The 14492-nt window shown below is 37.5% G+C and overlaps 1 protein-coding gene across 3 annotated transcripts; it reads right to left on the bottom strand.

Annotated features, from left to right (window-relative positions):
• Nucleotides 1-7328: 7328 nt before the first annotated feature.
• LOC143861142 (protein FAR1-RELATED SEQUENCE 5-like) lies at nt 7329-13394 on the bottom strand. 3 transcript variants are annotated; one of them, XM_077372065.1, is made up of 5 exons: nt 13155-13394; nt 10409-12542; nt 10054-10127; nt 9465-9507; nt 7329-7889 (listed from the first exon to the last, which is right to left on the bottom strand). In XM_077372065.1, the coding sequence occupies exons 1-3, from the start codon at nt 13373-13375 to the stop codon at nt 10056-10058; spliced, it is 2427 nt and encodes an 808-aa protein (XP_077228180.1). In that variant the 5' UTR covers nt 13376-13394; the 3' UTR covers nt 7329-7889; nt 9465-9507; nt 10054-10055. The 3 variants fall into 3 exon arrangements, with proteins under 3 accessions (XP_077228180.1, XP_077228182.1, XP_077228181.1); XM_077372067.1 differs by having other exon boundaries at nt 13150-13280; XM_077372066.1 differs by lacking the exon at nt 9465-9507.
• Nucleotides 13395-14492: the final 1098 nt, after the last annotated feature.

Below are 14492 nucleotides of genomic sequence, written 5' to 3'. Positions count from 1 at the left end.
CAAACACTAGGAGCCGTTGATCCGTGTGGTTAAGGATCCGTATGGATTACATCCGTGCGAAAACAGGAAAAGCCCATCATATCCCTATTAGCTTGGAGTATAAAATAATGTGAGAAGAAGAAATAGAAGACTATCAGCACTCTGGACGAGTTCAGATATCTCAATGCTCAGGTCTCATGGTAGAGGCTGCAACATACATTTCTTGTTCAAAGTGCCCTTGATGGTTACAAGGGGAGCACAAACATTCCGCTCGCTATTCATAATGTCGGCCTTAAAGTGCATATTTCTCTAGTGTTCTTTTGTTCCATCCTAGTAATTGACATTTTATGTTTGATCGTCTGTATTACATTGTTTTTGGAGAATTTTTGTCTCTCAAATGGGTTTCTGGAGAATTTTTTGTTTCTCAGAGAGGTTGGTTTCTTTGATTTGACTAGTTAAATTTCATCATAATCATTATTTTATTTATTTTGTGATTCATTTAAACTTGATGTTACATTTTTGCTTTCACAAATATTTACTATTTTGGTATTTGTGTGTTTATGGATTCATGAGGTATGCAATCGTAGTTTAAAATTTTCACCAGAACCGATACAAAATGGCCAAAATGTTACTGTTTTCATTTCACCGATAACAAAAACCATAGCTAAACCAAAAACGTAAGTGCATCGTACTCGTATGTGTCATATAATTATATTTATATGGATTGCATGTGAAATATAGTGTATGTACTGTGTATAAATGTTTATATGAATTACATATATATGCTGAACTATCAGATTGTTGTATGTGCTATTGTTTGTAGATGCTTGTGTTCTTGAAATTGATTTTTTTTTTTTTTTGCTCAGTGGTTTCAGATCCAAACCTCTAATACTCTCTTCTCAAAGGAGAATCTGATTTCCACAATATGAAATCCTGTTAATCTTAAAATATAATTTTTTATTTACAGGATGAGAGGTGCTGAAAAATGAAGATTTACCCAATTAGGGGTGCAACTCGGGTCGGGCGGGTCGGGTTGGGTTTTTTTCCGGTAAACCCACGATTCCCAAACCCAACCCTACCCATGATAATTCTCCAGTCGGGTCGAGTTTTTTCACGTTGACGCGTACTAGAAAAAAAAAAAACATATCTTCACACCAAAAATCTCTTAAGTTATGTAATCAAGTGTATAAATTTAAGAAGGAAACTATATTTCCACATCACAAACATGATCACCTCAATGAAAACAATTATATCAATATATTAAAAAATAATTTGCTATGTTATTCAAGAGATAATTAAAAATGTCATAGTACACCTACATAAGTCAGGTCGGGTTTCAAGTTTTTTTTCTTTAAACCCGACCCTACCCAAGATTGAGCCGGGTTTTTAAACTAAAACCCGACCCTACCCAAGGCCCATGATTTTTAAACCCGACCCATGCTCTTTTCGGGTCGGGACGATGCGGGTCGGGTAAAACCCGACCAAAGTTGCACCCCTATACCCAATATCACAGATGGTATAATCATTTATTGTGTTTCTGTTTTAAGAGTGTTTATCCCAGTTGAGTGGTTATATCCTTCCTTGTTTTTACTTATTAGCTTTAAGCTATATTATGTTATGTGTTGTCCATAGAGGGTTCTTTGTGAACATGTTTGCATGCTATATCTACGTGTCAGATTTACCTGGAGAGAATTTAAACGAAACCAGAAATTGATGCATTTGCCCAAGACTTGAAAGTAAGCCGGGTTTCATCTTTTCTACCTTTGCCCTCGTTGTTTGCTGGATGCAATAATATGACTTGTAATGATTTTTAGCTACAGAGAGTGCTTTTTCGGTATAACTTCACTGTGTTGGATCGTGTCATGATTAATAATATTCTAAGTGCCAGTAAACTTTATACAGACATAAGGTTGGAATTTGACGGTGCCTTTTTATTTTGTGAGAAAAATGCCTTGTAATTTGCTATTTCCTTTTTCTGATTTTTTCTTTTGAATATCTTATTCATGAAGCTTTGAGGAACTAGGGACTTTTCTTGAGATCTTGAAATGTAAATATCGAAGTAGTGATACTAGGGCTCCATCGGTTGGCTAGTTAAAATGATTTCGTGGTCCCCTTGTTCTTCTTGCATGGTCAAGACACACAGGCACAAAATCTATTGACTATCTGATTTTTTTTTAATTCCTCATGCATCCTGCCATAGAGGTTCATTCCCATCTTGTTGTTTTGATATTGAAGGTTAAGATGTCAACAATTACCTCATATTTTATTTAGATGAAATTGCTGTTCCACCTTTTCCACTTCCAGTGAGAGATATGAGCTGCTAGTCTTGGGATACTATAGTTGATTGATACTAGTGTTTTGGGTTTGTCAAAAGGAACATAGTTTGCCCTTTGACGATTTACAAGAAATACTGAATTTGGATATTAGATATTTTACTAATGACCTAGATGTTGTAGTTGGAGATCATTCTCAAATTGTGTTGTGTATTAGTGCGTAGTTTTTCATTTTGGTTCTGCTGCTGGAATGTGACATGTTATAAGTACAATTGGAAGTATTTATCAAAAGAAGAGTCGGAACTGAACTTATCAGTGACCTGGTGAATTCAAACATAGTTATATGCACTTTGGGAATCCAGTGTTCTCAAACTAGACTTGACAGTAAGGGTTGGATCTTGGTCTGGTTTGACCTGAATCACCAGTTTCTTATCTTATCAATCCTCTCCTGTTGCTCAGAAACTACTTCAAGTTGTTGGATTGACAGATCAAACCATCGAAGTAGAATGAATTGGACAGTTAATCATGAACCAGACTGTTTGTTTTACTTCTACACATCCTATCTCCACCACCACCGTTCTGGTACACATACCTCATTCCAAGAACTAAAAAACCATACAGTACAAACCCGAGAATGACTAGAAAATGATGCTCTTAACTCGATCCACGGTGACAAAAACGGCAGCCTCAAAATTTATTTTACTTAGTTTTATTTTTAACTCTGTTTCTTATGAAAATATTTTAATGTATCATGCCTATGTCATGCTTAAGACTGTTTTTTTCTCTTTGGAATGGTATGCTTCAGACTGGTTTGAAATGGGGTTAAAGCGATTTCGAGCGAATTGAGTCCTTTTCCCACTATTGTCATCGCTCTGGTTTTTGTAAGCTCCATTCAACCGACATACTGAACTAGGTTTTAGATTGCAACAACTCATTTATGTGTTGGCCCGTTTTGTCATCTGCTCGGCTTTTAAAGACTACATTCAACTGACATACTGAACTAGTGTTTAGATTGCAACAACTAATTGATTGTGTTGGAAAATTGGTTGAAGCTGACAGTTGACAAGTACTAGAAGATACATATGAGGAGGCTGGCCTTCCTTATAAACCTGATAGTATGTGATACAGTTGGCACAGTATTGGTCATTCAAAGAACCAGACTCGTATTCATCTTACTTTGCTTGTTACCATCTTCATAGGCTATGTGACTAATTTTCTTTCTTTTCATCTTCTCCCAGTTGTCTGTACTTGCAGTATCATCAAACTTTTAGATTGTGGGTTTATGTAAACCACTCAATGGTGTTCTAGACAGTATGGCTAAAAAGGGCCTGGTCATTCCTGTTTGAAATCTTTGCAAAAGGATACATGGATGGGTTTGTATACTTGACCGGGACTCTTTCAGCTAAGTGAGCAGCTGATCTTTTTGTAATGGATCCTACACTGACTGGTAAATTTTATGCTTGTGATGGGCTTTCTGGGTTTACAATAATTATATGGTGTTTTCATATTTTTCTAAGGAAAAAAATCCATATACAAAGTATCGATGGGTACTTTTGAAGTAGCTTTCGAAGCAAAAAAAATCTTGTCATGGTTTTAACCGGTGCGAACGAGATCTCTGTTAATCTTCAAATCTGGACCCACAGGGCCACCCTTTGTCGGTCGATCATATCAACTTTCTCTGGTCATCTCTGTTCATACAAGCATGGTTTTAAATTTCGACCGAATTTTGGATTTTGGTTGGGACTGAAACGAAATCGCACCGAAACTGAAATTTACGATATCAGCGAAATAATTGATAAGTTAATATTATTTTAATGATATTTCGAGAGCTTTTACCAAATTTCAGCCGAAATCAAATTTTGTGATTTCGGCCGAAATTTCGGTTTCGGGAAGGACCGAAATTTCGCCTGAAACCGAAATTTAAAGCCTTGGATACAAGTAAAGTACCGGTCTTCACTATTTGTGGGCCCCACCCAATCCTCAATGTGTATCTTCATCCACTTGTTTAGTGGGATTGAGGTACTGAGAAAAAAATGGGCCACAATCATTATCCAGGTCTTCCGATCGGATGGTCAGAATTTATTTTTTTTGTATCACGCTATGTCATGGACACTATGTGTCTACGTGAACCATTGAATACAAGTGGCGAAACGTGTCAGCAAAGGTGCAGGCAAGATTTGCTGAATAGGTGTCCCAAGTGTGTGTTTGTTTGTTAACCTCCTTTGGTCCGAAAATATTTATTCAACACCCATGCAATTAATTGCTTTAGCACCTCAGCCTATAAATGGCCTGCTAATTCCCCAAAAATATAGAGGAAGGTTAGCGATGCAAAAATTTCTGCCTCATTTGAGTGTTGGACACCTGAACGTATAGGAAACCATTTAACAACTTCCCTCTAGAGACTCCTCCAATCCCCAATGCCCGCTAGAAGTCCCATCAAAATTTAATTCAGGAGCATCTAGGAGAGTAATCCATGTATCCCCCGATGAGCTAAGGGGGATCCAAACCATGCACCGGTTGGTAAATTTGAAGCTTGTGGTCAGCAGCCCACTTTTTTATGAGGCTGCTGTTGGATCAAACATCAAGGGTGGTAGTTTTGTCGTGAGGGACTTCACGGCCGGGCACCATATAATTTCACTCTCTTTTAAACTATAAGTTGTGTGGTGAGCTCTTCACATGTGACTAGACCTGGCAAGAAGTGACCAGGAACCGCAGGTCGACCCGGCCAGCCCGTATTTTCCGGGTCCAGGTCACTCATTCAGTCATTTATGACCTGTTTGAAAACGACCCGTGGGTCCACCCGGACCGTAAAAACTGGGCCGGTCCGAGTGGACTCGCAGGTGCCCCTAGAGAAGTGAAACAACATGTTATTTTAGGCCATTGTCCCATAGTTTTCATATTTTCATGCTTCCGTAATCTTTCTATAGAAGTACCTTCTTTCGGTATTTTTTCTAATTTAAAGCATTTTTACTGTAATTTTTCCCCAAAACTAAGTACCTTACTCGTATGATTATTATTGCTAGCCATCTTTGCAGAAACGTACTTCCCCCATCCTTTGCAGTTTGCACCACGTCAATGAATAAGACAAACCTGGAAAAGAGTCAACATAAATGACTATCATCACATGATCACATCCAATTGCCAAAGGATGGGCGTGAAGTAGCCTTTGGCGAATGTGGCTAGCAAATCCCTATAAAAACAACAAAAATTCATTAAACAAAATGAGTGACCCAGGAGTCCACCCGGCCCGTACAGATGGGGTCCGCGTCAACCAAATAGTGACCGTAAATTTCCGGGTCATTTTTTACCTGGCCCGTTTGACACGAACCCGTACGGGTCAGGTGAAACCCGGCCCGGCCCACCCGTTTGCCAGGTCTACATGTGACCTTATCTGGTGGTGGCAGATTAACTTGATTTTGTGCTGAATAATTGAAATACCCTTAGGGCCTGTTTGGATGCTGAGAAGATTTTGATTTGGATTTCTCACATTTGCAGCCCTTTTTGCATTGTAATTTGGATTGGATCAAATTCTTGGATTTCTAATTCAGTAGCTGGCAGTGAAAAAAATCAGATTTCTAAATTTGTTGTGGAAATAAGAAATTGGAAATCCATAGATGTGGCAATTTCCTTCACCATCTTTGCTCCTCAACCTCTCCCCTCCACTAGGAAGTACCCCCTTCCCTCTCTGTCTCTGATGCGGATGGAAATCACCAAGAATAGTTCGGTTCGTTGGTGTGGGACAACTTTCTTATTCTTTAATTTGGATTTTCGTTATTTTATTTGTGGTATTTTTTTAGGGCATCAAATCTTGTTCTTTTGGCCTAATTTTGGTGTTTTTAGAAAGATTTTTCGATCACCTATCTAAAGAGCCCAAGATTACGCTATTTAGGATATGGTAAGTGTTTATTACGGCATTACTATATGGTAAGTTTTAGGATATGAACGGCTACGATTAGTTGCTTAAGCCTTAAGTTAGATTTTAGGGTTTATTTTATTATAAATAGATGTTATGAAAGTAATATAATGGACTTTGATTATTGAATAAAATTTGCCTTTGGCTTTTGAGAACTTTTGGTTGCTTAGATTAGCACCTGCAGGAGTATTTTCTAGTTTCGCTATGAGAAACTCGACTTCGACGGAATCGAAGTAAATCAGATCCCCTTCGATGGTGATCGAAGTATTATATTCCCTACGACGATGTTCGAAGGGCCCCTTTTTCATTTATTTTATCAATTTTGCATCCGCTGTTGCGTCATGAAGAGCGTCCAGATTTTTGGACTGCATCAGTCTCCCTCTACATGAGCTGCTGGATCTATTCAATTTGTATTCAAAACTCAATTCCAAATCCAAATACAAAATGGGAGGTATCCAAATGGGCCCTTATTTCCTGAGTTAAGTTTTCGGTGCACTATGGTTTTTGACTTTTGACTAGAAAATCACCTTATTTTGTATCTAGTAATTAAAATATCCTTATTTTTTGAGAATCAATCTACCACTGCAATACGATTTTCCATCAGGCCTCCTTCACTCTTGCATCATCTCTGCCCCGTCTCCCCAAATCACCGGATAAAAATGTTACTCAAACACCACAATTTCCAGAAAATACTAAGAAACCACTTAAACAACGTAAAACTGCACTCCACAAAAATATAAGATCCTGCACAAATAAAGTAAGAATGCAGGAAAAATATTTATAAAATTTTCTACTTTTTTTACACTAGAAAATATACTTGAACCAACCCTGTTCAATTTTTATTTAGATACGCCTTCAACTTGTGATGATATCCCTCTGAATTAACTAAAATAGTATCATTTTTCATTTCCATCTAAATCATGGGAAGAAAAGAAAAATCCCATCCGAAATGTTTTTCATGCAATCCAAACAGCAGGGCCCAAGAACTTTTTAATGTTTTAAGCTTCTAATGAATTTAAAACTTTAAGCAAAAGGAAAATCAGTGCAACCAAATGCCATAAAGGAAGAAAGGAGATCACCTTGGCCAAATTTCTTCTTTTCCCTTTTCTGGTGGTTAAAAGAAATTATACATCACCACTAGAGAATCATAAACTGTAAGCGACTCAACAAAGTTGCAATGTAATTTATATATTGGACCGTTCCTGTAGAGTTGATTTAGCTCTATATAATGAAAGGCAATGCTAATTAGAAAGATATCTTGAATTGTTTGTTGCAATGTACAAAAAATTATTACCTGTCACACGATAACTGATGCTAAGCAGTCAATATCAGTAATTGCAGTCTCTCAGATTTACTCTTTTTGTCCCGTTCAACACAGCAATTGGATAGTATTCTCGCCAGCCAACATTTTCGAATCGAAAAGCTGCTTTATAGTACAGGATGTTTGATAATGGAGAAACAAATCAACAGCCAATAACACTACATAAAAATGACCTCTGGAGCAGGACCATCTGCTTGTACTTGGCAGTTCCTCATCCTTCCTTATCTTGTACAATAAAAATAGCCTTGTTTAAGGTAAACCATGATCTCATTCTCTCTCATATCCCAACATCTCTCTCTTGAAAGGTCAACAACCTCTTTAATAATGCCAATATCTCATCATCATCTTACCCTACCCTCTGTTTTAGAGGTATACCAAGCAATCAAGAGTTCTCAAGTCTCAGCTGTCAAACAACAGATAAAGCATCATTAGTCAACAATTAAAAACTGGTGAGCTATATCAGTGAAATATCAGATAAATTTGCAGAAAATGCCTTGAAATCACCATGATTCATGCAGAATCTAGATTGACAGATTTAGACCCATTTTTCACCTACTTGCTTTAGGCCATTTCTCTTTCACAGCCATTCATTTCTTCCTCATAAACATTAAAAGTATCACAGACTACTGGAACTTTCCCACCTATGACTATGTTTTCTCACCTTTCCAGGATGTTTTAAAACCTCAAACTGAATCACGATTACCTCAAATACAGTAACTGATTTCTCCTCAACAAAACCAATAACCACATCTTTTACTGCAACTGTAAGTCAGAATTGTCAGAGCCGGACCTTGTTTACAACTTGCACCGCACGAACAGTGTCAAGAGGATGTCTTAGTTTATCATTCATGCCTAATCCCGTCCGAATACATTTATTTCTCATGCATTCGGACATAAGGATCTCAGGTGAGGATAACAACTTAGGATGAAGCTCAAGAACTCATTATGTGTTCATAGTACAGGCTTACACCACACTAGAAGTAAGGTGGTGGATCAGGTAGAGATGACTTTCATGGTGACTGATTTATCTTATTATAATTTCAGGAGTAGGTGATCATAATGAAATCAAGAACTTGAACTTCAATTGTAATGCTTTTGTATTACACCATGGGTGTTATTTTTCTCCTTGTCAGCTGACAGCTATTTCAAGAGCAGGTGACTAAATCTGATATTTTAACAAGATAGCATCTATGACTATACATAGCCACTGTGAGTTCCTCAAGCGATAGTACTCAAAGTATACTGTCTAATGAGTATAGAAAATAAGAAAAAGCAAAGGAAAACAATACACTAGATCTAGCAGAGTTCACACATAGAAAAGGACAAAGAAAACACACCGACTAAAAATTATTTATCAAACAATGACCAAAATAAATACAAGCACCATGAGCCTCAGGAACTGTATTCAAATGATTGAAGTAACACCTATTTGAAATACAAGCACCATTAATCTGGACGTCAGTTATTAGAAAAGAATATAGAAAAAATATGAAGGCATCCAAATGAGCAGTGATGAGTTGAATAAGCCGTACTGACCAAGAATTAATGCAGATCAGAAGATGAACCAAGTCAACTAACCATGAAAGAACCAATACATTTCTTGAAACATGCATTCCAATGCTAAGCTCACTTGCAAACAACATAATGGATATCTAGTTTTTTTTTTTTTGAAATGGTGAAATCATAATGCATATCTAGTGAAACATAAAAACTACATTTTTCCTTGAGCAAAAACTTAAAAGTTACCTCCATACAAGATATCTATTTATTCTGTAACAAAACTCTGCATTCATGTACATGAGCTTGGTCAATGGACAACATCTACGTGATTGAGCCTCTAGCTCAATGGTAAAGGCTTTGCTCTTTGACCTTGAGGTCGGTGGTTCAATCCCAGCTTACCAACCAAAAAAAATAAAAAATGGACAACATCTACATGTGGTCATGTACATTATGAAAAAAATGTAAGGATAAATTGTACCTTTCCATAATAAGCATCCTGTCTCTATTTGGTCATCTGGTTCCTGATAGAAACAAATGACATACCATTAGAACGATTAACCAAAACTCTATGATTTGGCCGACACTTTGAATTTATTGTTAATACACGTGTCGTATCCGACACGACACCCGTGTCCAGACGTGTCGACACTCCTTTAGACACTTTTAAATGTACTGGAAGAAGTGTTAGCAACTTTATATGTATATGCGTGTATGAGTGTGCACTATTTCTAGATTTTTTAAGGGTTTCCATGTCAGATACCTCGTATCCATGTCAAAACTCGGCACACGAATCCGTATCCAAAGATCATGATTATATGTACTTTCTATTTTAGCCGTGTCTCCGTTTTTAAATTTTGGGAGTTTGTCGTGTCCGACAATCTGTGTCCGTGTCGGCACGCGACACTCGTGTTCGTGTCCACAAATCATAGCCAAAACTAAATCATATGCTATAATTTATCTTGTGTTATTTGAAGGACATAAAATATAACATCCAGGGTTAAAACATGAATCTGATTCAGATTAAATGCTCTCATAAGAGTTAACTAGTCATGCCAACACATTTTTACCTTCAACTTTTGGCAATGTTTTCCTTCCTTTTACCCCGATTGGTAGGAACTGATGTACCCCGATCTGACTGTCTCTGAAACATTTGAAAGGGCCTTTGGTTAATAAATACAGCTCATGTTTATGTGAATGCATAAGGGTTGGAGTGAAGATCAAACTAAGGGAGGAAATGTTGGTCGTTAGTTCCTCGTAATCCCTTTATGGGTCTGTTTCGGATCATTGATCCTTATTTTGTATTTTGGGTGGGGACAACTTGTCCCAACCTATAATAAATTGTCAATTTTCAAAAAAAAAAAAAATGTCACCGACAAATTAATTCACCAAATTCATTTTTTATTGATGATAAATTCCACTAACCTGGGTGTCAGGCTGTGCTCCCCCAACGCTACCATTCAAGCCAACAACTTCTTCCAATGCCCCTTGCAAGGCACACACTGCCAAATTGTAGCTCTCAATAGATCTTGCCCCTTCCTCTGAAAATGTCATGGATCGATGGCAGAGATCGTTGTAACGCAAGATCATAGATTGTCGATAATTCCCATGCACTTCAATGCTGCGCTCATCAGAGACAGCCCTACTTTTGGCATTTCTTGTCCACCGCTTCAAGACGAAATGAGATGGCAGAGTAAAAACATTTGTTACTTTGAAGACACTTAACAAATGTCTACAAAGAATGCCTGCAAACTCGAACTTCTGGCAGCTACAACTTCCCCTCATTTCAGATGTGTTAAATGCAACAGTGTAAGCCTTATTCTCTTCACCAAATTTTGCCACCACATATGTGCCAATTTCCCCATCTTCCGCAATTTTATTTGCAATATAACCAAAGCATTCAAATAGTTCAACTTGTAATTTCTTGAATATTTCTCTAGTATAAAGGGATGCTGCGTGTTTTTCCATAGGTGATGATGTCTTCAAATTTGGCGTGGTGTACATTGTATAAAATTCTGCCCGGACTTCCTTATAGTACCGAGTGTCGAGAGCATTATCATACTGCCTGAAAAATTCTTCTGGACTGGTGTGCACATTTATGTACCCATCGAAAAAAGCATAGCTACGTTGGGTTGTTGACATTTCTGCAAAAAAAGTACCCTTCAAGTACACTGGAACCCAATAATGGCGATCTTCGAATAATAATTGAAGCCATTCATTCTGCCTGAGATCAAATGTATCAAGGAGCAACCCCCAGCTTGATTCAAATTCATCTATTGTCATAGTCTGGTAGATGCATTTTTGGAATTCATCTTTAAAATTCTTATGCACACGACATACATGACCCAGCTTCTCCAACAATTTTCTTTGGATATGCCACATGCAAAAACGATGGCGTGTGTTTGGGAATACGTCCGCAACTGCTGCTTGGATAGCTCTATCTTGGTCAGTAATTATAGAGATTGGATGGCGCCCGGACATCGCCGCAAGCCATGTCTTAAATAGCCAAACAAATGATGGTTTGGTATCATCTGCAAGTATTGCACAACCAAATAACACAGATTGATTATGATTGCTAACTCCTACAAACGGAGCATATGGCATGCGATATTTGTTCGTCAAATATGTTGTGTCAAAGGTAACCACGTCACCAAAGTAGTTATAAGACATCCTAGATGTAGCATCAACCCAAAAAACATTGGTCAGACGATCTTCCTTATCAACTTGTACTGCATAAAAGAATGATGGATTCTCGTTTTGCATGTGCTTGAAGTAGTCAAGGATAGCTTGAGCATCTCCCACAGCAAGGTTCTTCTGCCGCATGGTATCAACATAATTTATGCAATCTCGCTCGTTGAAGCCAATATTGCTATTTCCACCAGACTGAACAGTTAAACCTGGGATAATATTACCTGTGCTTACCACTGAGCTGTGCACGTCTGTGATCGGATTTCTTGTACTACCAGATTTACTCCTGTGTGAACGAAGGAATTGCACTTGAATTGGACTCACAAGTTCATGGTTATGTTCCTTCTCAAAATTCTTGACAACCCATTTTCCAGGACTTACCTTCTTCACAGTCATCATTGCATTGCAACCTACCCTTGTGATCGCTCGATCACGCTTGCGTGTACCTTCCTTGTTTGCACGGAAGCCCTCCTTAGAACATACATATCGCTGAACAACCAATGTCTTGTCACGCTCAGAACGATGGGAGTACCTTACACGGGTGCCAAAACCCACATGCCTAGCATATACATTATAATACAACCGTGCATCCCCTTCAGATTTAAACTCCATACCTACATATGGCTCTCCAACATATTCTACTCCATTCGCATCTCCTTCGGATGTAGTTAAGTCCCTTTCAGCACAGTGTTCTTCTTCCACATCGTTGCCCTCGTACATATGAGGTTCGACATCCATTGGTTCCAGTAGAAGACCACTTCCATTAACATCATCTTCCATGCATCCATGGGATTCTATCGACTCATTACCTTCATCTGCAACAGTTTCCATGCTACTAAAATTGTCGCCAGAACCAGCAAAGGTCCCACCACTGTTTGAATATTAAAGCAAATTTACTTTAGGGAATTAAACAAATTTGTTGCTCCTTAGAAATAAGCAAAAAAAATTACTTTAGGCCCTGTTTGGATTGCAGGAATTTTTTGGAAAATTTTAGAAAAGAAAAATATTTCTAAAATTTCCTATTTCTTTGACAACTTGAACCAACACTATAAAACTTTTAATAGTGGGGACCTTCAATTTATTATAATATCCCTCTAAATTAACCATAATCTTATCATTTACCTTTAACAAGAAAAAATTCTGCCAGAAATGTTTTTTTCTTGAAATCCAAGCAGGTCCTCTAGGGAATTAAACAAATATGATGCTCCAAAGAAACAAGCAAAAATGTTGGCAATCAACAAAGGGTACTTAAATTTGATTGGGAATGTTTCTAACAGTCTCAGTTTAAAAATAATTTCTTGCTTATGCTTCCCTTGTTACAGACAGTTACAGTATCCCGTGTTATAATTATTTTTGTTAACTTTTATTCTTTCCAAATCTAGGGTTTTGTTGCATTTTAGAAACAACACTAACCTCTGTTTGTTTCATTCTCTTGCTAATGGAAAGAAACAGAATGGGGGAACATTAAAAAAAAATACCTAACCTCTGTAATCCGGGAAACTGCTGGACTTTTGAACGCCGAGGTTTTTCTTCCAGAGAAAGGAGCTCTCCGCCGGAAATCTTCAACGATTTTCGCCGGAATCGGGAAAAAATGAGAGGGTTTTGGGAGGAGGAGAGAGCGAGAGGGAAAGGGTTTCCGGGGAAGATTGCGTCTCCAGGTTTGTTTGGTGAGAAGCGTCTCCCTGTATTCCTCCTTATGTACATTATATTTCCATTTTTTGAAGTGATATTGGCACTCCTCACTTTATTAAGCACTTTCTTAATTAGCTGTTGAAAGATTCTTTCTCCAAGAATGTAAAATGAAGAAAGGAGTGGCATTATTAAGACTAGGCAGTGTTGATAGCATTTCCCTTTCCATTACACCCTGTTTGGAATGCAGGAAAAATATTTCTCAAGGAAAATACTTTCATAGGATTTTTTTACTATGATTTAGAGGATAATGAATCATTAGAAGTTGAAGGTCCTTCTTAAGTAAAACTTGAACTTCGGTGGTTCATGTTAGTATTTCATTTGTAATCAAACTTCGGTGGTTTTATGAGGGAGATCATCAGGATAATGTTATAACTCAGGAAACATTAAAATCCATTAAAGAGAGATCATTGAGTTAATACCACTAAGTGGTATCAACAGATTTAAACAAGGGTAGGTGTTGAACAATAAAGTGATTTTCAGGGCTCTGTTTAAATCTGGACAGTCAAAAAGGTATGTACGGCCCACTTCATGGGATGATCCAACCGTTCAATTGTAACGATCCGATTCCCGTGACCGGATCGCTACAAGCAAACACCAGTCAAAATACTCACAATATTATTATTTTTTAAACAAACCATCTATGAAACTTAAACAATTGCCATTCTTATTCCATAACTAAAATGTTCCTTACAATAACATCGACATTTCAATAACATGTTCTACTAAATAAAATCCAAACTAGAAATTTCTCAAATAAAACCGAGACGTCGACAAAGGTATCGTCATTTCAATTATTTCTCCCATCGCTCTATGCTCCTAAACGTCCTCGTGCGCAAACGCACCCTCGTGGGCATCCTCTAATCCTGGGGAGAAAACAACGTCAAGCAGAGTGATAGTAACCTGGCAGGTATGATAGTTCAATCTAAACAACAGATCAAGATCCATATTTATTTATCAATTCAAATAAACTGAACAAATACTTTTTCAACATGATAATTTATAGAGATTTTCTAAACCAGACTAAGAGAATTCATTTTAAAGAAATACAACTACTTGCAAATTTAAATATAAGAAGATCATTTTTAAAGTGAACAACTTACTGAGAACTGAACGAGAATAATTAACTAAC

The sequence above is a fragment of the Tasmannia lanceolata genome, unplaced genomic scaffold, assembly GCF_043159265.1.
Source record: "Tasmannia lanceolata isolate RefF3 unplaced genomic scaffold, GAP_Taslan_0.1 ptg000037l, whole genome shotgun sequence".
NCBI classification, from domain to species: Eukaryota; Viridiplantae; Streptophyta; class Magnoliopsida; order Canellales; family Winteraceae; genus Tasmannia; species Tasmannia lanceolata.
The sequence above is the reverse complement of the archived record's forward strand: the minus strand, read 5'-3'. Positions and strand labels throughout refer to the sequence as shown.

Bases quoted from the DNA above. Each gene is read 5' to 3' on its own strand.
- LOC143861142 (XM_077372065.1), bottom strand. From the start codon at position 13,375: ATGTACATAAGGAGGAATACAGGGAGACGCTTCTCACCAAACAAACCT. The intron at 12,543-13,154 runs GTTAGGTATTTT...ATATTCAAACAG, and splicing joins CAGTTTCCCGGATTACAGAG to TGGTGGGACCTTTGCTGGTT. The intron at 10,128-10,408 runs GTTAGTGGAATT...CAAATGTTTCAG, and splicing joins GAGCACAGCCTGACACCCAG to AGACAGTCAGATCGGGGTAC.